The 22712-nt window shown below is 33.7% G+C and overlaps 1 protein-coding gene, 1 long non-coding RNA gene and 1 pseudogene across 11 annotated transcripts; 2 read left to right on the top strand and 1 right to left on the bottom strand.

The window, feature by feature from the left end:
• The first annotated feature begins 2749 nt into the window (after positions 1-2749).
• LOC141701227 (protein ROOT INITIATION DEFECTIVE 3-like) lies at positions 2750-7778 on the top strand (annotated as a pseudogene).
• Positions 7779-10031: 2253 nt separating this feature from the next.
• Positions 10032-15233, top strand: LOC141701226 (uncharacterized). 9 transcript variants are annotated; one of them, XR_012566714.1, is made up of 5 exons: positions 10032-10382; positions 11220-11760; positions 12884-12977; positions 13236-14098; positions 14220-14453. It is a non-coding gene; the product is annotated as an uncharacterized LOC141701226 (long non-coding RNA). The 9 variants fall into 9 exon arrangements; XR_012566713.1 differs by having other exon boundaries at positions 10032-11760; positions 13236-13427; positions 13509-14098; XR_012566718.1 differs by having other exon boundaries at positions 10032-11760; positions 13236-13598; positions 13802-14098.
• LOC141701225 (clathrin heavy chain 2-like) lies at positions 14533-17407 on the bottom strand. Of its 2 annotated transcripts, none has more exons than XR_012566709.1 (6): positions 16667-17407; positions 16399-16563; positions 16118-16312; positions 15799-15908; positions 15341-15451; positions 14533-14804 (listed from the first exon to the last, which is right to left on the bottom strand). XR_012566709.1 is itself a non-coding variant. In XM_074504916.1 (6 exons), the coding sequence occupies exons 4-6, from the start codon at positions 15892-15894 to the stop codon at positions 14703-14705; spliced, it is 309 nt and encodes a 102-aa protein (XP_074361017.1). In that variant the 5' UTR covers positions 15895-15908; positions 16118-16312; positions 16399-16563; positions 16667-17137; the 3' UTR covers positions 14533-14702. The 2 variants fall into 2 exon arrangements, 1 of the variants encoding a protein (XP_074361017.1); XM_074504916.1 differs by having other exon boundaries at positions 16667-17137.
• Between the last annotated feature and the right edge of the window lie 5305 nt (positions 17408-22712).

The following is a 22712-nucleotide window of genomic DNA, read 5'->3' as shown; positions in this document are numbered from 1 at the left end:
TCCAATCTTCAGTGGAATTGCTTGTCTCTCTTCTATTACCTGCTGATGCCAAAAAGGGGGAGAAAGTAATTAAGTCCAAATGCAAGACTGATAAGACACTGAAAGGGAAGGATGATAGAAAAGATGATCAAGGAAACTTTGGAACGGGTAGAGGTCATAGTCAAGGTAGAGGTTTCATGTCAAGTAAAGCTGAAATCACAAGTCTCAGGACAAGTTCTGATACTGGGAAAAGAATAAGTTCTGCTACTGGTAAAAGGATAAGTTCTGATGAACTTTTAGATCTTGATGAGGAAATGTCAAGACAGTTATTTCTTCAGGAAAATCCAGGAATGGACTTGGAGAGTTTAATAGAAGAAGAAGCCAGACTTAAATCAGAGAAAGTTACATCTAAATCCGAAGCTTCTGATAAAAAGTCACTTCCAAAACTCAAAGGCATTGTGATCAAAGAAAGGACACATTCTGAAGCAACATTGGCTAAATCACAACCGCAGATAGATCCAAGATCCAAGGGTAAAGAAAAGGTTGGTGAACCTATCAAGGTTTATGTACCTCCTGAGGATGAAGAAATTACTGATGAAAAGGATGATCTTGCTCTGACTTCAAGAAAAGTTCTTAAAACAACCTCTGACATGGCTCAAGTTGTTCAGAGTCAAGAAATTGTAAGTTCTGATATTCAGAAGAAGCAAGTAACCTCTGACATAGCTCAAGTTAACTTGATATCAGAAGATAGACCAAAGACACTCCTACCAAGATTCACTAAAGCAAAACAGACTCAACCTTTGAAGACTATTGCAAGTGGTTTTGAAGCTAGAGTAGTTACTGGAAAGGAAGCAAGAGATAAAACTGGATTGGGAAGTGCTAATGAAAGAAGAATACATAACACTACCAATGATCCAACTTCCTTAAGTGAACCAGGTATTGGAGCAACTCCTGAGAGATTGAATCAACTGGAATCTGTACAAATGGTTTATCATACCTACTTGAAAGAATACATCTTGTTATATTTCATGATAGATGGTAGAGTTTATCATATAAGACAAAATGTCATTCCATTGAAGTATTTTAAAGAATTGGAGCATGTACAATTCTTACTTCAAGTGGATGACAGATTGACAGAGACTGCTGCAAACTATTTGAAAGATCAAATTCAGAGACAGAAAAAGCTTTATTATGTTAAGTTTGATAGCACATATGTTCCAAAGTACAGAGATCACAAGGGTGATATAGTTGAAATGAAGCCCAATTCTGCTCAAATTGTAACTACCTTTCTAGGGTACAGGGCTGTGGAATTCAATCTTGAGTCTGATAAAGCTTATTTGATCAGACTGGATCAGGATATAAGAAAAGCAAAGATCAATGATCTCAGAGCTGCAATCTTTCAAATTGGTGAAGATACTGCAGAGCTTAAAGATGCCAAAAGGAGAATGGTTGATGAACTTAGATATGCTGAGAGATGTTTGTTGAAGAACTATCTCAGAACAACTCCTGACATCAGAGAGATCAAATGATGAAGCCAAGTCAAAGATCTACAACTGCTTAAATTCTGATATTTGTACAGACTGAAGCTGTTATCAGAAATTAAATATTGGTAAAGCTTTAAGGACTGTAAGTTGTAGTTATCTAGTCTAATTCTCATGCATTTGCACTTAATGTTTTTGACATCATCAAATATCTGTTAAACTTGTATATTATGCTAATTTACAAGTTGGGGGAGATTGTTAGATATATTTGATAATGTCATGACTAATATGATTTATGTTTAGATTTCAGATTTTACTTAACATGACAAATCAGTACTTAATCATTAATCAGTACTTATACTGGAAGTCAGGACTTAAGGATATCAGTACTTATGTTATCAGGAGATAATCATCAGAAGTTAGATATCAGAACTTAAGTGCTGAAGAACGTTCAGATAAGGACAGTAGCTGATTAAAGGAAAGAAGATCGAGATAAACATAAGAAGAGATATGCATGAAGAAAGAGTTCCGTGAAGAATGGAATACTTGGATGAAAAGATATCTGATTGATATATTTTAGGAAGCAGAATTATATTCCATATCAATTAGCGATTATCTTGTAACTGTGTAGTATATAAACACAGACATAGGGTTTACACTATAAGTGTTATCATATTCGAGAAGATTATTCATTGTAACCCTAGCAGCTCTCGTGATAATTGTTCATCACTGAGAGGTAACAGTTCCATACTGTAACAGAGTTTATTGTTTCAATAAAGTTTGTTTTCTGTTACTTAAGATATTAAAGTTCGATTTGATTGTATTATACACTGTATTCACCCCCTCTACAGTGTGTGTGACCTAACAAGGTATTACGTAAAAAAAAACAAAAAAAAAACACAACACAAGACACGCATTTCCCAAATGCGTATCACCAAAAGTCAAAGGGTGATACGCATCTCCGAAATACGTATCTCCATTATAATTTTTTTAATCTCTTTTTAAACATTTTTTACACAAATTAACCGTTTGTTAAATTCGTATTAATAATATTCAACTTAGAAATGAGTGTTTCACGGATATTTTTGACCAAAATTTTCAGAAATAATGTTCTCTAAAAAAAGAATTATTTTTGTGTTTTTTCCAAAAACGAAAAAACACAAGCACAAACTTAACAAAACCTCACTAAACTAAAAAGAATCATTTCGTCAAAAAAAAAGAACAATAATGTTCTCTAAAAAAAGAATTATTTTTGTGTTTTTGGGAAAAACACAAGCACAAACTTAACAAAACCTCACTAAACTAAAAAGAATCATTTCGTCAAAAAAAAAGAATCATCTTTGTTTTACATTGGAAAAGATGGAAGATGAAATAGTGATTGCGGCGTCGTTGCCGACCGACGCCGGAATAAGTTGCTTTGACTTACACTCCGGTGCCGAACATTTACGCTACAGAACTTGCGCCTCGCCGCCGCACAGTCTCATCTCCGTCGGCGGCCGCTATCTCGCCGCCTCTCAAGTCCGTGACGCCGCCGCTAATTCTGGTTCTGTTTTTTATTGGTCTTGGAACAAGGTATATATATCCAACTTCAGTGTATTTATACGTATCTGTAGCTTAAACCTAATTCATTCACAATTTGCTCTCTCTCTCTCTCTCTCTCTCTCTCTCTCTCCCTCTCCCCCTCCTCTTTGTATGTATGTATTGTTGCAAAGTGGTAATCAACTTGTCTGAGGGATTGTTACTACATTTTTTAATTACCTGTACTCACGCACACTCATATGCTCAGCTGTAATGTGTTTAATAAATTGTTTGCTAGAATATAAATTTATGATGGATTAGGTTTAGAATATAATTTTTCTATGTATTTCAACGTATATTAGAAATTTGTGAGGACAATTTGTTTAGTAAGTGGATTATAAGGCCTGATTGCATGATTTTAGAGATGGATTTCTATTTACAATACTTTATTTGTTTGAAATGTGCATCCTACTTATAATGCTTTGGGTTATTAATTTGAAATGTGCAGCCTCAGGTTGAAGTCAAGTGTTTTCCCTCTGAACCGATAGATACACTGGTTTGTGATGATGACGGAAGTTTTATAATTGGAGGCGCCATCTCTGGAGATATTTACATATGGCAGGTGAGCTTTTGGGGATATCTCGTATCCGTAATTAGTTGTGTTTTATTTGTTTGTATTCTGCTGTATTACTTTTACTTACATGTTTTTCATACAGGTTGCTACTGGTAGATTGCTTAAGAAATGGCACGCTCACTACAGGGCTGTTTCCTGTTTAGTATATGTCGATCAGTCTACTTTGATTTCTGGGGCAGAGGATGGGTGTGTTCGAGTCTGATCACTTCTCGTGTACGTTTTCATTTTTCTATCGATTTTACTTCTTTTTATATAACTCTTTCAGATCTTTTTTTTTTGAGAATGTATAATTGTTCTTTGTGTGATGCACTAGGATTTTTGATAATATCCGGAGGAATGAAGCAAAACATCTTTTTGAATATAGTTTCTCCGAGCACTCTCTAGGAGTGACGGATATAGTTATTGGTCATGGGGGATGTAATGCAATTATAACATCTGCTTCTGAGGACCAGACTTGCTAGGTGTGCCAACCTCTTGCTTAACCTGTATTATTGTTTTGTTAGATATTAATCTAGCATATGGTTTCCAGGACAGCCCAACATTTATAATTAGTATGACCATTCTACTGATATCCTTCAAAATGACCTGAATACCATTCACGTAGGCCATGTTTGCTATCTATAAGCATGTGTAGCATTCCATGTCCTATCATCAATGTATAGTCCTCTCTTTTTTCCCTTATTGATAGTTTATAGAAAATATACCAATCAGGTTATATTTAAGATTCTGACCAGTCAATGAACTGTTAAGCATAGAAGATCTGTGCCTCTTGTGAGCGGAAATGCTGTGTTTCAGCTTGATGAGGATGTTGAAAAATTAAACGTGGAAAAATATTGCACCATCATTTGAGCTTGTAGAATTTTTTAATTTGATATGGCTTCGGGTTTTGATTACGATGATTGTATCTGAGTTGATTAGGCAGCCTGGATTGAGTCTTGCAATCAATTTGGAGGTAGGAAACAAAGGATAGTTGTGTTATCTCATAGCAACAGGGGGCCTAGAGGCGGGTTCTTGAAAGTTGCTGTTATTCCTCACCGGGAATAGATATGCAATTTTCTGTGCAAGTAAAAAGTTGAATTTGGCCATTTCAGTGCATCTTATACCAATACTACATACTTATCTCACACAACATAGATTTGTTGCTCTGTTTACAGTTGGGTGTTTGGATAACACCCGGTGATGATCATTATAATGACTTTATTGTTTCCGTGATAGTTTGTTTTATTATTGCTGTTCTGGCTACAATACATGGTGTTTCTGATGATTATTTGACAATCTTGATGTGCATTTTCTAGGTATGGAGCTTATCTAAGGGAAAACTTCTGAGAAATATTGTGTTCCCATCAATAATTGATGCAATTGCGTTGGACCCGGGGGAGCATGCATTTTATGCTGGAGGTAGAGATGGAAAGATATATATTGCTGCCCTTCATGATCAACCTACATCTACCAGCAATTGTGGTCCACATATCACTGGCACGTTATCTGATCACAGGTTTGTTAGTTATGTTAAGAACCTGGGTGTTGTAGTGTTTTATACTTTTTCATATGCAGTTTACCTTGTGTTCTTCTTACAAACCAGGGCTGCCATAAATAGGCTGACATCGGATTAGGATTGTCAGATAGTTACTGAGAACTGTACTAATACAGTTATAATATTGTACATGCTTTAATTGAATTGTTTATTTATTTCTGTCACAATTCTACCTTTTTGCTTATATATATGTATATTATCAGAATTACAAACTCAACATCTCTAAATCATTGTTCATCTTTTCTGTGAAACAGCAAGTCTGTAACTTGCATGGCTTTTGCTGTCAATGGGCATCGTTTGGTTTCTGGGTCAGAGGATGGCATCATATGAGTCTGGGACACTAGATCCCGTAATATCATTCATATCCTTAAACATGCAAAAGGTATTTTAAACATTATCAGAACTGATAGTTGTTTGTCTAAGGAAGTCTCAGGATTACCAGCATCATTTGATATCCTTTGAATTTTATTTCTAGTAACTAGCCACAGACACAGAAAAAAAGTAAGATAGGATATGCGAACATATCTTCATAAATGCTAGTCATAAGTTTTCATATGATTAGTTTACAGTCACACAAACTTTAGTAGTTGTAGTGTTCTGTGTTAGTTTCACTTTTACCTATGGTTTTTAACTTGCCCATTATGCTCCTCTTGACAACAACAACAACAAAAAAACCTGGCCATTATGCTTATTAGAGTAGTCCCTTTTTGTTAAGCCAAGCTTATATTCACTTTCTTGGAAATTCAGAATTCTAATATCTACGAATGAGTAGTTAAAAAAGCAGAATATTTTAATTCACAAATTTGATAAAAAAAATACTAGATATGTAACTGTTCTTATTGGTGGAGGATATTGTATTATGCAGGTGCTGTGAACAATCTACTTGTAATAAGACGACCTCCCTCATTGTATCCTCGAACATCAAAGCATTTTCCGTCTGTGAGAAGACAGGGTGCCTTGGTGCCTCCTCCAATGGAAAAGTATACAAATTCAACAGATGACAATTCAGATGTTAAGGCTGTCATCATGCCCCGGGCTGATTCAGAAATACCGTTTCATGCTTCGTACATCAGCACCTGCACAATGACTGGCCAAATTAAAGAACTTGAGGTCCATATCCATTTTTTTTAATTATTTATATGTTGATGATAATTAGTTATCAAAATATCAAGCACATACTCTAATTTTTTATGACCAGTAGAGTTTTTGTGAAATAGCATACTGACCTTTTCTGTTGATATGTCCCTTTCCTGGTACATCTTTAGGTTCTTCTCAAATCTGTAAAAAAAATCTTGATGTAGTGTACTAGTGTATCATAATTTGATGGAGATACGGTATCATTTAGGATTAGTAGTTAGATATTAGTTTATACTCTTGTTCCCTTGTTTAGAATATGTCAGCTGATCTGCATTATAAATTGTCTTGCACCCATAAACATCTTAAATTAGTTTTTTGCTTTAAAATAAGAGTTGCTTCTATGTTACTTAAGCACTTAATAATAATGAAGATGTTCACTTTTATTGCTAATCTCTCATGAATATGTTAACAAACTTTAAAAAGATTCATATGTTCACATTTGGGGGAAGATGGTTTTAGATGAAATGTGACTCTTCATTACTATAATGTGAGGGCGAAGACAAAAACTACCATGATACCATCTGCAACCTATTGTATTGTGCTTTGGGTAAAAAAAATACTTTATTTAGTCTTTCAAACAACCTCACAATTTTTCTAATTTTATTCTCTCCCATTTGATCTCCACCCATACTTAACTTTCTTTCTACTACTTCATCGTCTAGAAATGTCAACTTCGTATGGGAAACCACAAATCTCTAAATGCATACTCGCTTTGACTGTCCTTTTTAGTGATTAGCATCTGCTTCTACGCAAATACCTTTAGGATTAGCGTCTGTTTTTTGTTGAATTAAAAAATCGGGTTCTTACTAGTTACGTCTGGTTGTCTGTTTTGTAGTAAGTTAAAAAATTGGGTTATTACTATTTTTATTTAGTTTTCTATTTTTCAATGAATTAAAAAAATCGGGTCTTAAGTATATTTTTTTGTTGATATTTAATATTACATCTCATCCGTATCACGTTGCATGAGGTGATAATTATGAAATAACTAGTGCAAATGTATTTTGTAGAACACGCATACAAAGTGTACTATTAACTATTTGTTCCCATTTTTTATCAGCAACAAGGTTCTTCTGGAGCTATGGAAATGGAGAGAGAACGACTAAAGCTTGACTACAAACGGTCTACACAGATGTTACAACAGTGGAAGAAAATGTATGAGAACTCGAATCAATTTTGTGTCAATGAGCTCCTGGATGGAGATCATTCCAGAGGACCTGCCGCATGAGTGCTCATCTCCAGGGCAAATAGTCTAAACCAATTTTGTTGCCAGTTATGATAGGAACATTTTCTCTTTTATTTTACAGATATTGGGTTCGCTATTTTTGTTAAGATTTTATTATGTCCGTCCCCTTCATAGCCAGTTCGCGGTTCATTCTGTTCCTGATAGATGCACAAATTAGTGCGTTGGATGGCAAGTGGCATGTAAATTCTGAATGTCTTGCAACACTTTGATAATATCCAGTTATCTTTAGTGACAACATATATTTAGTCAAAAATTGGCCATACACTTAAAACTTGCATCAATAGAATGATAATAACTGCATTCCTCATTCCGAAAAATAAAAAGGCTATTTTCCAAATAACCCAAGGCGTGTGTGTGTCAAAATATGTAAAAAGTGAAAAAAAACGCAAGAATCAATATCCATTTCAACCAAACAAAAAATCTGATCACTTAAACAAAAAAGAGTCAAAACAAATTTTAGCTCGTGCTATTCACAACTTACCTAATTTTGTCTTGGTCGCCTGCAAGTTGCAATCAATTGGGCAAAAAGTTTGAAAATCCACTTTGAAATGGATAATGATGAACAAGTACATATATGTATATGATCGGTAAATACATAAAGTAACCGAAAGGAAGTTGCATTTTCTCGATGAACAAGATATATTTTTTGATTTTGTTCTAAACTTGATCTGAATCCATAGAAGACGTAAAATGAAGAATTACCGGTGCCCTTAATCTTGATCTTGTAATTGTATATAGGAATTAGCAGTGCTGTAAGATGAAGATGGCGGTTACGTGACGGTGGTTACGACATAGACAGACAATTCAACGGAAACAAACATAATAATTAAAAACCTATACATTGACCACTTGTATTCTAATCTGCCATTTAGATGTTGAGGCGGGGTGTGAATTTTTCGCCAGTGCAAGTATGAAGCCGAGAGAATAAAAGTTTGATTATAAAATGGAAACAATTCAACCCAATTAAATTGTTTTTTCAAATTTCAACTTACCCGTAAAAAAAATCATAACCTAAATCAATCTATAATATTTTGATTTGGATTGTGTAACAGCCCATACTTTCGGACTATTAAATCTAAATCGAAACTAATACAAAATCCAATTTACTAATTCACAATTCAATTATAAGATTTCAATTATAAGATTGACTATTATTACAAAAGCGCAGCTAAAAACGAAAGTCCAAAAGTCAATATACTTCAATTCTAAGTCCTCGAACTCCAATACTAACCAACTCGAATCTTAGACGAAATCTGAAATTGTAAGGGGGTGAGCTACAAAGCTCAGCAAATACAAATTGACTAACTATTTAACTGAAAACAATGGGTGTTTTAATAAAACGATTTTTCTCAAAACAATAATAATTTTATAAAATATTTTCTAAAATAAATCCAACCCAAAATTTTATATTTTAAAATTCAGAATTTAAAACAGAACAAAACATATTTTATAACAGATCAGAACAGAATAAAACAGAACGAAACGATAATTCTTATAAACACCACAGTCTTGATCTACAGCCACACTTTGCCGGTAGCCGGCATCTAATTCTTATTCTTATTCTCATATACCACACTTTGCCAGTGGTCGACATCTAAAACTCAATAATTACGCGCCCTTAATAGGTATCTAAAATTGCACACTTGTGCACCTAATAAGGGTATCTAAGGCTAGTTCCAGAACTATAGCGTAAATTACGAACGAGTTCGAAAACGTAGAGACCGAGTTTCAAAAGATTCTCGTATCTTATTTTTTATACAGTTCGAAACAGAATTCTTATATCTTATACGAAATTCGAAAATCAGAGTATCAAAACTTTTCCAAAAATAAATGTAAGTCAAAAAGTACTTACCTCAAAGCCTGATCAGATCTGAATTTACATTTTTTGACCCTCTAAACGATGTTTTCTTGAAAACCCCGAAACACGAAAGTTGTAGAGAACGAAAAGATTTTTCCGAGAAGTCCAGAATTAACAAAATCTGACTTACGATGAATTTTCTACGAATTTTACAAGACTTCTGATTTTTATGGCTAAAAGCCCTACGAATTTTAATACAAAAAGCGAGGAAGACGGATATGGTGTATTTATAATGATACAAAACCCTATATGTTAACCTACAAGTTATCCATATTAGAATTTGATCCAAAGTTTAGGCCCATTAGTCTAATTAAATTTTAAATCCTAGTCTTTTTCTAATTTTAATATTTTTTATTCTATTATTCAATTATTAATCGAATTCTAAAAATTACGGGATATTACAGATTGGTTTGATTAATTTACTAATTATACAAAATTAAAATTAATAATTATAGAATAAAATTAGAAAGTGTCAAATTTTAAAATACTTGAAATAATTTAAAAAAATATTACAATCGTCGAATCTGTCTTGAAGATACGATATATGGTTGAGGCCTTTGTGGACTTATTTTCATGAATAAAATATAAAATTAATATTTCCATTAAAAAGTTTAAATGACAATATAACAAAAGTATTTTTATTATAATACAAGTAACAAGTAATAAGGTGAAGTGAAAGCATGGAGGAGGGAGTAAGAGATTGAAGCTTTGAGTCCCGTGTTTGAGATTGATTTGGACGAATCAGATTCAAATTTGAATTGAGATAGCGGTAGAAACAGATTAGAATTCAAAATCAGATTAGGCGGTGGGTGTCCTATCTATATATAAACAGGGTGTGTGTTGGGGGGTTATAATTGAATCCAAAAGGCAGCAGCAATGGCAATGGCAATGGCAATGGCAATGAGTGGTGCTCTTGATTCTGAAAACATCTTGGCAGAAATCCTGAAAAGACTACCCCCAAAATCTCTCTGTCAATTCAATTGTGTCCAAAAATCATGGTATCATCTTATACAATCTCCTTATTTCAAAAATCTTTATTCTTCTTCTAATCGTTTTATTTATATGCTTGGAAGCCAAGTAAATTGGGGCTATGATTCGGTCTATGTGTTATATAGAATGGATCCACTACTTCATCCGCGATATCATAATAATAATAATAATTATAATTATTATAATAATAATAGTTCTAATTCTAATTCTACTTATCTTCACGACTTGCGCCCCCTTCTTGTTTTCCCTAATTCACGTTTTTCTATCTTCCAATTTAAGTGCATAAAATTAGGATCCAAGCTATATTTTTACGGACTTGCATTCCCTCCCGATGATATATTCACTACTTTCTATACCATGGAATAAAAGGATCTTATGAGTATACAACCTAGTGAAGACAATTTCATTAACAATTTTAAACATCTTTTAACCAAAATTAAAAACCCTATGCATGGTAAAAAGCTTTCTCCTATTATATTTGTTGCCAATAACAAACTCTATGTTCTATCCGGGTGCTTTGTCAATACTTGTGTATTTGAAGTCTTTTCTCCTGTACACGAGACTTGGCAAGTGTTGCCCTCTCCAGAAGATGATGCACAAGAATTTCATGATTATTCCGTAGGGGTTTCTTATTGTGTCGTGGAACAAGAGCAAATGGTCTATTTTGCTACCACTAGTGTCCTTTCGTCCTTCAATCTACAAACACATCAATGGACCATACTAGCTTGTTTTGATACTTTTATTACTCCTGAACCTTTTACATTCGGTCAGCAATTATTTCGTTACATATCTAATCCAGTAATCGGTAATATGGCTTTTGGTATACTTCCGGATGGCTTTGTTAGTTATGTCTGTGCATCGAGGATGACCCCTCGTGGTGAAGAATTTATGCAACCATACTTGGCTCCGGACAAAGCTTTCCTGGAAGTGTTGAGACATTCTCGGTTCACCTACATGTCCAAAGAGTGCTCCACTGACTACATTGTTGCGTTGCAGGACTCTGATGGCAAGCAACAACTGTGTATTATAACCTTCGGCTGCAAGCCATCTGACACAACCTACTATGTGGCCTTAAGCTTTTTCGGCATCCCCGGAGATTTTTATACTTCAGAAGACAGACATGTCCATGAACCTGATGTTTACACTTCCTATGCAGATGAGAAGGCAAAAGATGGTGGTTTGATCAGGAGATACTTCAGTGCCAAATTTCTGTACACTAAACACTTCATTATCAGTAGTCCTCTCTCTGAGATAATCGAAACATGTTTTCTCTGATTATTGTGGCCAATGCATGCTTCTGTCATCTGATGGGGGAGATCGTGCTTCCCTCCTTCTGCACATTGTGCTGAGTGCTTCTGCATCTGGGCTTTCTGTTTCAGATATATGGTGATTATAGAGTTTGTAGTTGCTTGTCTTTTTGAACTTTGAAATTTTGTTTAGTCCTTTGACGTAATATTTACAAGTTGCTTATTCTATTTTTCATAACTTACCTTTTTATAGTTATAGTTTGTGAGCTTTCCCCTTAATTTTTGCGTTCACTTGTATGCTAATTCACCTTCTTTTTCCCATAATTTATAATTTACTTGATTAAAAAAGCGTCTTTCTACTGCATAGAATATGGGATATCTAATAGCTAGTACTGATTGGAGATAGTAATCATGTCGGATATATTTTATCTAGTATGTGGATATATGATATTACTAGTATGCTAAAACTCTGTAACAAACAGGCATGAGAGCTATATCAAGGATTTAGAAAAAAGCAAAAGGCGACACCGTTTTCTTAATATGGTTATGATCTCTTACTATACTTCTCTGTTTAATGTTTGAAGTACACTTCAAAGTTCAAAGTATAATTTCTTTTTTAAGAATTATTGTTAAGTTGGGTTCATTACGAGGAAAAAAGGGACTAGATATTCCAGTCTTACACTAATACGACTCCTCTTGTTTCATTATTGTAATAACACAACATAACAAAAAAAAGAGCAGCAGTTTTTATAAGAAATATACACACAGTTCACTGCACCAATCTCTTGTGTTCAATATTTCTCATATCTCTCTATGTTCCCTTTATATTGTATTTACGGTTGAGTTGTATAAGGCATACAAATTTAAACGAGACTGCTAGTTATTGTATTTGTTATTTGTTTACGGTTGAGTGTGATATAGATAATTTTAAGGTTAAATGTTTTGACTTGTATGTATGTTTGTATAAACTATATGTTCATATTTCTGTTAAATGTTCTAATTTTGGTGATATTTGAATTGGTTCTAATTTGACACATACATTTCATGGTTTTATAATAATTGCAGTAAAATTACAGTTCATCTTGTAATTAAAGGTTGAATTGGTTTTGTAATTTGCGTAATGATAATACTAAACTTATTTGTCCTGACCGTAATATTTGGTGGTTCTTTATGTTTACGCTAATCAGTTATGCATTGCATGCTAAACATTTGCATTATTGCCAGTCTACCGGGTCTGTATTGATTTTAGAGCTTTTTACCAGGGGTTTATCTACCTTTTTAGCTGAAAATTGGCAGTGGTTTCACAAAGTCTGTTGAAAGCTTGTTATGGCTCCTTCTGTTGCATGCCACTTCCAAGTAAGAAGTACAAGAATATTAAATATTGCTTAATATTTAAAGAATTTAATTAGAAGTACTTTTTTTTTCTTCTGACCAACAAGGTTTTTTTAACAGAATTATTTGTTTGTCATTTTTTGATTAAACTTATAAAGGTTTCTGTTTAAAGCATTTTCAATCTTGGCGGACATTATCCTTGGTTACTTTTCTCGGTTCTCTGTTCCCATCACATTAGTACCATTCCTAGAAAATAATTTTGTATTTCCATTTATGGTCTAGGTAAATAAAACACGGCCTAAATGAGAAAGGACAAGTTGCTAATGATGTGGGAGACGGAACATATTATATTTGAAGGTTCTCCGCAAGAGTATCCTCTGCAAATTAGTTATGTTGTACAAATCCGTTGGTCAATTCCACTTTTCTGGTTTCACGAGACTTCACGTTTGAATCTCAAACCTGATATTATTATAGGTGTGTCAGTGCAGTTGCTTGATAACATTTTTATTATCGATTTCAAGTCATGCTGACTGACGTGTGGTTTTCGGTATCAAGGAAGGACCAGACTTATCAGGCTATCAGTCTTCATTTTGAAAATCTTGCCAAGAGATTTGAAACCCAATAATAATCTGAATTTTGACCAAGGTAAAAGTACAAGGCAATGTAGTAATAAGGATTTAAATTTTTTCAAATCATCTTTGAGACTTTTAAAGTCGTTAAAACATCTTTTACCCCTTAAACATATGTTAGTTATGGTTGTGTGTATAGAATTTCTCGAGTTTCCGTAAGATTGGGAATGATACATTTTTCTCATCTCTTGTTCCTAATGTATGATTTAGAACTAACAGACACATGAAAAAAAGGCCTCGAGAGTCCATTCCCCATGCAGAGTTTGCGAATGCTTTTGAGTTTATTAACAGAGACTTGTCAGAAGAAAGACATCTAAAATTTCTTCAGTGGGATCTGAACAAATATTCTGGAAGGTGTATTTACCTTTATTCCGAGAATATTCAGTTTTGATTTACCACTATCTTCTGTTTTTACTCGTAAATCTGCCTTTTCTGACAGATGCCAAGAAGAAAGTAAGGTGTTTGGTGAGTCAAAGCAGCTGTTTTAGGTTGTTAAACTAACCTAAGTTTCTCGAGGTTTGTATACTGATCTTTATAAATAAAGTGTTTTCTTAAGTTGTATTAAGCTCTTACTTTTTCCTCTAGGAAAATACATTTTAATGATGTTGTTTTGAATGTAAGACTAAATGGTTTATAGATTTGAGGATAAGAAGAAGAAAAGCATGGCAAGATGCTATGGATAGTAATGGTGCACACCCATGAGGGCACTGGCAAACAAATTTTTTATATTCCCATCTTTTTTTTTGTTTATATTGACATTATAATTTTTATTGTCATTTGCAATGTTAACGAACCCAATTATTTGTATTAATCAGTTTTTTATAATGCCCTAAATAACATGTGAGGGATGACATTTTTTATAATGCCACAACTTTTCGAGTTTCTCTTGCTTTGATATATTTTTTTAAGGCAAGATCATTATCAACAGTCTTGACAAACATTTGTAAGATGTAAGAAAGAAAAAACATATATTTAAAGGACAGCAGTAAGATTAGAGCTGGTCAGATGTAATTTACATGCACAACTATAAAAATGACCTTAACTAGATCCCCAAGTTCCTCGCTACATTCCAGTTTGTCCTCAGCAAACCAGTTCTCCAAAAGATTTTTCTTATTTTGATTCACGAGGCGAGGAAGTTGTAGAGCTCGAAGGCATTTAGGTTTCCCTTTGTAAGTAGTGTCCCAAAGTACTGTAGGAGAGGTGGAGCTTGGACAAGAACGCTCTGCAAACAAGACAAACACTTACTCTCATCTTGCTCATTGTAAAACTTGCATAAAGAATTTAATTATAAGAATACAATTGAAAACGGAAAAATCATTAGTAACTGCTGCCAGTAATTTCCTATCATGCTCATCACATAAAAAATTAATTATAAGCCGCACATTTTCATATTCAGGATGTCATAAAATCAGAGATATTCACCCCCCCACTGTAAGCTTCCGTCTACACAAAAGTTAGGAGCTGCAAGAATAAATGACCTGGGAGATGGGAAAAGATCAGACAAAATCTGCCATCATGGAATTTCTATTTTTACTGTAAATTGATGCAGAATTGCAGGTCGTAACATTGGTGAGATGGCAGAAAATAGTGGGCCAAAACTCACGCTTTCTCACCCTTCGGTGAAGTTCCCACACATTTATATAAATATATATAATTTTTGTAATTATACCATTTCAAGTTTCTCAAGATAAAACCGTTACAACCAGTGCTTATGGGGAGCAGTTTATCTACAGGATAAGAAAGTGCTCAAATAAATACCTGTTGCTTAATCACCTCCTTCGCTTCACTTTCCTTGGCCTTTATTTCATTAGCTGCCTCTGTTTTGTCCTTAATTAATTCATCAACCTTACCTGTGTATTCACGTATAAACTGCACCTAAGAGACAAGATTAGTTCACTAAGTTGAAATTAACACATGAATTATGTCCATCCACTAACAAAATCCTAATCAGAAAACAGCAACCTAGATATATATAGTATCAAATCAGTACATAATAGGTTAGCTTTGTTTAAAAATATTTTTCTAGTTTTCCATTGTTTGTTTGCTTAGGAAATTAGTCCAAGAACAAACAAATGAACTCATTTTCCTAGTCTAATACTTTAAAAAGAAACAAAAAAAAACTGAGCCTAAAGCTATAGAAAGCTCTCTATATCCCACAAAAGTTCTTCCCACATATCCGCCCACCAGCCCAAAAAACATAAAAGAAAGAAAGTAACCTGCAACAGGTACGGGAATGCAAAGTCAATCATGTTATTCATCCAAGCGAGTTCAAGAGCAACATCAGCACGGAGAAGAGGCATGATGCAAATCATTCCTCCTAATTCCCCTGCACAGGCATCAAGGAAGTTATCATTAGCAGAAAACACAGATAATAAATCAAACAAGTCTTAGTTATGCTGCTACTTCATCAAGTTGAGTTCTCTTTCTGTTGACATGAACATTTACGTGTATCATTACATCAGAACTTTATGTATATGGGGATATAGGAATGAGGATTTGAATCCATGAACGGGGTCATGTATAAGACAGACTGACCTAGTGGATTAGTACTAGCTGCTCAATGAAATATACAAGCAGGTCCACAGCCCGTTCACGATCTCCAGATTTCTCCATTGCATCTCTGTAAAGATTGTCCTTCTTAGAAAGCGCAATAGACTGCTTCCTTCTTCCAGCCTTTTTGTAAATATAAGCAGCTACTCTTCTCATCTCAAGAAGTTCATGCTTCTCAATCTGCTTAACAAAATTAAGACAGATTCAAAATTGGAACATGTTAAAGCGAAGACAATAAGCAAAAAGACAATGCACTTCAATTTCACCTTCTTGCACATCTGATCAAAGTTACCATGCAAGTCAATCGACTCCCGCAACCTGTCATAGTCTTCCTCCTCTACATAAATTTCATTTAGAGCCTCACTGACTGCAGATAAATCAATGCTCTGAACTGCAATCATGTACGGCTTCACAAGATGCAGATAACCTGCCTGAAGCACACTAGGTACAAGAATGGATTACAGAATTGAAAAGCAAGCCTACAAGTTCAAAACTGGACAAAGTATTAGATAATAAAAATATATAAGTTCATACCAGACACGTGTATGGTCAACAGGAAGTGCTAGAACATTGAGCATATCATTGATAAGATCAGGATGCTCTTGTAGATAAAAGTGGACAGCCTTGTAAGAAAGCTCTACGTTTGCCACTTTAACTGCAATATAATTGAATTGCATGTGATCCCAAGCATCTGGGATGATTCATAACAGTCTAAGCAGCACTGTCAAATTCATAATACTGAATATACAAATACACAAGCTCCTTCCAATGTTGGTGTTCATTACCAGCTCGAATAAGCTTGGGGATGTTGAGACAGGTAGAAAACAGTTTAATATACTCCATAAGCTTCTAGAGGACCCCCAACTCGGTGAAGATTCCTATATGAGCACGTTCCAACCCTAAACCAATCTCCATAAGAGAGATCAGTTCATGAAAGCATCCTCTGTACTTCTGATAGTATTCACTGACCTCTTCTAAGTCATCAACCTCCCAAAGTATTAAAAACATTAATTAACAAGCTGGAATAAGAGATCCCATACTTAAAAATCGTAAGGTAAACAGATGTTAGCGACATACTAAACCTTCAAAGATATATTAGGAAAAAGCATAAACCTAAAGATTTTGTAACAATAAAGGTTGAACAGCCTACATGTCCATCTTATGAACTAATGAAAAAAGAATATTAATGTAACTGCACAAGAGCATTTAGCATAGAACATTTTTTTGAGCGGTGATGATAACTGTAACTTCACCAACCTAGGCCCATATTTGAACTAAGAAACTATAAATACTATAGGCACCAGTTGGGAGAAGAAAGTCACCTGGACAATAATATTGAGACCACAAATCCCAGTCAAACTGAACTGTTCTGCATCAACACAAGCAAAACAAACTTCTTTCCATGTCTTTGAGCTATTTGCTTTTCGAGCGGCATCAACAATAAAAACTCTACAGCCCGTGCAATATTTTTAATATTATGCAGTAAAACATTGACAGCTTGGACATTCAACTTAAACTTCATAAATATAATATTATTATTGGTTCCGTTGCCGGAGCAAAATAATGAATTTTCCTTGAACAGTCAAACAGCAAAACGCTTGAATGACAAATAAAAAAGTTCTCCAGATAATATTCACTTTCTTATCTCTCAATTTCTCTTCTCTGAAATGCAGGGGCGTGCAGGGTTCGGTTCGGTTTTTACCGAAAACCGTTACCTAACCGTGTATGTCGGTTCGATTTGTACTTATTAACCGTAACTAAACCGTCCGGAATAGTTTTTTCGGTTCGGTTAATTGTTCATCGATTTCAGTTTTTACTCATTTAAAAAATATCATTTCTATTTTCATAATAATAAACTTATATATTTTAACATAAAAAGATATAAATTTAGAATTTACATTTACACACTTTCTATTATTATAATTAAAGTGAGTTTAAACAAATTTTGAATTGAAGAACAATTCTTGCGGTTCTAATATTTTCTCTATAATTGCATGCGTTGGATAGTATGTATAATATACCGACTTTAGATTTTAGAGGAGTAAAAGTCCTATTCTGTTTCAAAGCATTTTTTAGATGTTTCGAGATTGTCGAGATTTTCAAGATTTTAGATGTTTCGTGTTTGATGGGTTGCTGAGTATTCAATATGTGTCATATCGTGGATTTTATGTTTATGTAACCGAGGCAAGTAACTTTTCATTTGCTCTGTATTATTTGTTTGCCTACATGTTGTAAGTGATTATTTGTTCCTCCGTATATTTTGAAACATGAATTATCTGTTTGATTACGTAAGTAAATCTTTATTATTCCGTATTATTTATTTTTCTACGTGTTATGCAAAGTAAATTTTCGCTGCTCCGTATTATTCCTTAACGTATCTTATATTATTTGGTTCATGTATTTGAATATTTGTTTTGATAATCGTAAGTATGATATTGATATGTGATTGATAAGAAACAAATTCAAAGAAATCCCCGGTCTTAGTCATATATAGAAATTAGAATCCGATCACTGGGTAGTGTGAAACATAGAACTTAGAACTAGTTTGCGCACGTTCCGGAACACATTGATACCTTGTCAAGCTTCGGTTTCACTTGACAAGTGACGTAAACTAGCCCCCCATCGAATAAGAATTAGACCCCGGTCACTTGAGAATTGTGGCATAAAGTATTAGATGCCGGTCACTAGAAACGTGTGGCATAAGGTGTGATTTAGGACTGTGGGACTAAAGATAAAAATTTGTTTTTAAGATTTATTGATTGATTAAGAATTTTGATGATTTGAATTATATAATATGTTGTGCGCTTTGTTTTGATAATTGTTGTAGGATATATCGTGTGATCTTATGCTAATTGTTATCGAATATTTGTGTGATTTTATGTGATCTGTTAATGTGTTATATGTATAAAATATGTTTTCGAAAAATTATAAAAAATTATTTTGAGCCGTTGGACGGTAGTTTCTTGTCGGGCTTCGCCGCTCATCCTTTTAATATTTTAGATTTTATCAAAGAGTTCGTGTTGGATAGCATTCAAGTTCGAGAACTTAAAATTGGAGTATATTGACTTTTGGACTTCCGCTTTTAACTGCGCTTTTGTAATAGTCACCTTTGTAATAGGATTTTTGAATTAGTAAATTGTTTAATATTTTAGTATTGATTTAGAATTAACACTCCGGAAGTGCGGACTGTTACAGTTGGTATCAGAGCCAGTTTGTCTTTCAGAGTGTATTAGGTGTGAGACTAGTACATTCTCTAGAATTCATTCTTGTGGACCATAGTCTAAGTTTGACTTATAGGATATTAGAGGGAGTAGACGTATAGGATTGTTGTGAATTTGGGGACAAAATACTTTTTAAGGAGGCTAGTATGTAATATCCCGTAATTTTTAGAATTAGATTATTAATAGAATAATAGTGTAAAAAAATTAAAGATAAGGACTAGGATTTAAAATTTAATTAGAGTAATAAGCCTAAAATTTGGATCAGATTCTAATATGAATAACTTGTAGGTTAAGAAAGAAGATTTTGTATCGTTATAAATACATCATGTTCGTCTTCCTCGTTTTTAATATTAAAATTCATAGGGGCTTTTTATTCACAAAATAAACAGTCTTATAAAATTCCGATGATTCTGGACTTTTTGGAAAGGTATTTTCGCTCTCTTCAACTTTCGTGGTTCGTATTTTTCAAGAAAACATCATTTAGATGGTCAAAATGCTAAAAAAAGGTCTGGGAAGATTTGGAATCACCGAGATTTTCAAGATTTTAGATGTTTCGTATTTGATGGGTTGCTGAGTATTCAATATGTGTCATATCATGGATTATTTGATTACGTAACTGAGGAAAGTAACTTTTCGTTTGCTTTGTATTATTTTTTTGCCTACATGTTTTGTAAGTGATTATCTGTTCCTCCGTATATTTTAAAACATGAATAATCTGTTTGATTATGTAAGTGAATCTTTATTGCTCCGTATTATTTATTTACATGCGTGTTATGCAAAGTAACTTTCCGCTGCTCCGTATTATTGCGTAACGTATCTTATATTGTTTGGTTCATGTGCTTGAATATTTGTTTTGATAATCGTAAGTATGATATTGATATGTGTTTGATAAGAAACAAATTCAAAGAAATCCCCAGTCTTAGTTATGTATAAGAATTAGAACCCGATCACTCAGTAGTGTGATACACAGAACTTAGAACTAGTTTGCGCACGTTCCGGAACACATCGATACCTTGTCAAGCTTCAGTTTCACTTGATGAGGGACGTAAACTAGCCCCCATCGAATAATAATTAGAACCCCGTCACTTGGGAAGTGTGGCATAAAGTATTAGATGACGGTCACTGGCAAAGTGTGACATAAGATGTGATTTAGGACTGTGGGACTAAAGATAAGAATCTGTTTTTAAGATTTATTGATTGATTAAGAATTTTGATGATGTGGATTATATAATATGTTGTGTGCTTTGTTTTGATAATTGTTGTAGTATATATCGTGTGAATCTTATGCTAATTATTATCGAATATTTGTGAGATTCTATGTGATCTGTTAATGTGTTATATGTATAAAATGTGTATTTCAAAAATTAAAAATCTTATTTTGAGCCATTGAACGGTAGTTGCTTGCTGGGCTTCGCCGCTCATCCTTTTAATATTTTAGGTTTTGTCTAAGAGTACGAGTTGGATAGTATTCAAGTTCGAGAACTTAGAATCGGAGTAGATTGACTTTTGGACTTCCGCTTTTAACGGCGATTTTGTAATAGTCACCTTTGTAATAGGATTTTTGAATTAGTAAATTGTATAATGTTTTAGTTTTGATTTAGAATTAATAGTCTGGAAGTGCGAGTTGTTACAGTAACCTCCATGCGCAGTTCTGTGATAGCCCTAAGACTCTTTATGTTAATGGGGCACCCAAAAGTTTGAATATTCAGCCGTACATTTTTTTATATGCAAAAGCAAAAACTTAAAAAATTATAGCCACAAAATAAATTTTAGGGGAACATAAATAAAAAAAGCGTAAAGTGCACTTTGTGTACATGTACTTTGTGTGTTAGACCACTTGCTATACTATATTTCAAAACTCTCATTTTGTATACTTTTATTTCAAACTTTTTTGCAAATTATGTACGTCCGTTAAATATGGTCAACTCCGTTAATTTTTGTAAGGGCATATCAGTCATTTCAGTTAAATCACAATATTAACGAGATTTAATAATACAAAACTACAAGATAATGCTTTATTAAATAAATAAAATTTACCAAAACTATAAACTACAAATATTTCTTATTACTCACAGAGTCAGAGATCTCTCAGGGGTCGTTTGGTTCAGAAGTCGGTATGGGTTGGGAATCAGGAATCTCTCAGGGTTCTATTTCTACTTCAAGTGAAAAACAGATCAACAGATGGTGCTGCAGGTTATTTAAAATCAAATATTCAAAGACAGAAGAGGCTTTACTCTGTAAAGTCTGATAGCCCATACTGTCCTATGTACAGATCTCACAGTGGAGATATTGTTGAAATGAAGACTAATACTGCTAAAATCATCACTACATTTTCTGGTATTAAGGGACTTGAATTCAATCTAGAGTCTGATAAAGCCTATATCATCAGACTAGATCAGGATATAAGAAAAGGTAAAATAAATGATCTCAGGGCTGCTATCTTTCAAACTGGTGAAGATACAGTTGAACTGAAAAATGCTAAAAGGAGGTGGTCAATGAACTTGAATATGTTGAGAGATGTCTGTTGAAGAACTATCTCAGAACAACTCCTGATATCAAAGAGATCAGAATTGAAGCCAAGTCAAAGATCTACAACTGCTTAGATTATGAAGGATATACAGACTGAAGCTGATATCAAACTTTAAGGATGGTAAAGCTACAAGGACTGTAAGTTGTAGTTATCTAGTCAAATTCTCATATATTTGTACTTAATGTTTTTGACATCATCAAATATCTGTTAAACTTGTATATTATGCTAATTTACAAGTTGGGGGAGATTGTTAGATATATTTGTGACGTCATGTCTAATATGATTTATGTTTAGTTTTCAGATCTTACTTAACAGGACAAATCAGGACTTAACTGGAAATCAGTACTTATACTGAAGTCAGGACTTAAGATATCAGAACTTAAGTTGTCAGAACTTAAGTTATCAGGAGATAATATCAGGACTTAAGGAGATGTTCAAATAAGGAAGGCGATTGATTGAAAGGAAAGAAGATCAAAGCAAACATAAGAAGAGATATGCATGGAGAAGAATTCTGTGAAGAATAGAATACTTGGAAGAATAGATAACTAGTTGATATATATTAGGAAGCAGAATTATATTCGATATCAATTAGAAGATTATCTTGTAACTGTGTAGTATATAAACACATACATAGGGTTTACACTATATGTGTTATCTTAATCGAGATTATTATTCGTTATAACCCTAGCAGCTCTCATGATAATTTGTTCATCACTGAGAGAGAACAATTCTTTGTAACAGAGTTTATTATGTTGAATAAAATCCGTGTTCTGTTACTTGAGTTCTTATATTCGATTTGATTGTAGTAAACACTGTATTCAACCCCCTT

Source organism: Apium graveolens, unplaced genomic scaffold, assembly GCF_009905375.1.
Source record: "Apium graveolens cultivar Ventura unplaced genomic scaffold, ASM990537v1 ctg361, whole genome shotgun sequence".
NCBI lineage: Eukaryota > Viridiplantae > Streptophyta > Magnoliopsida > Apiales > Apiaceae > Apium > Apium graveolens.
This window is presented reverse-complemented; position numbering and strand designations above follow the sequence as displayed.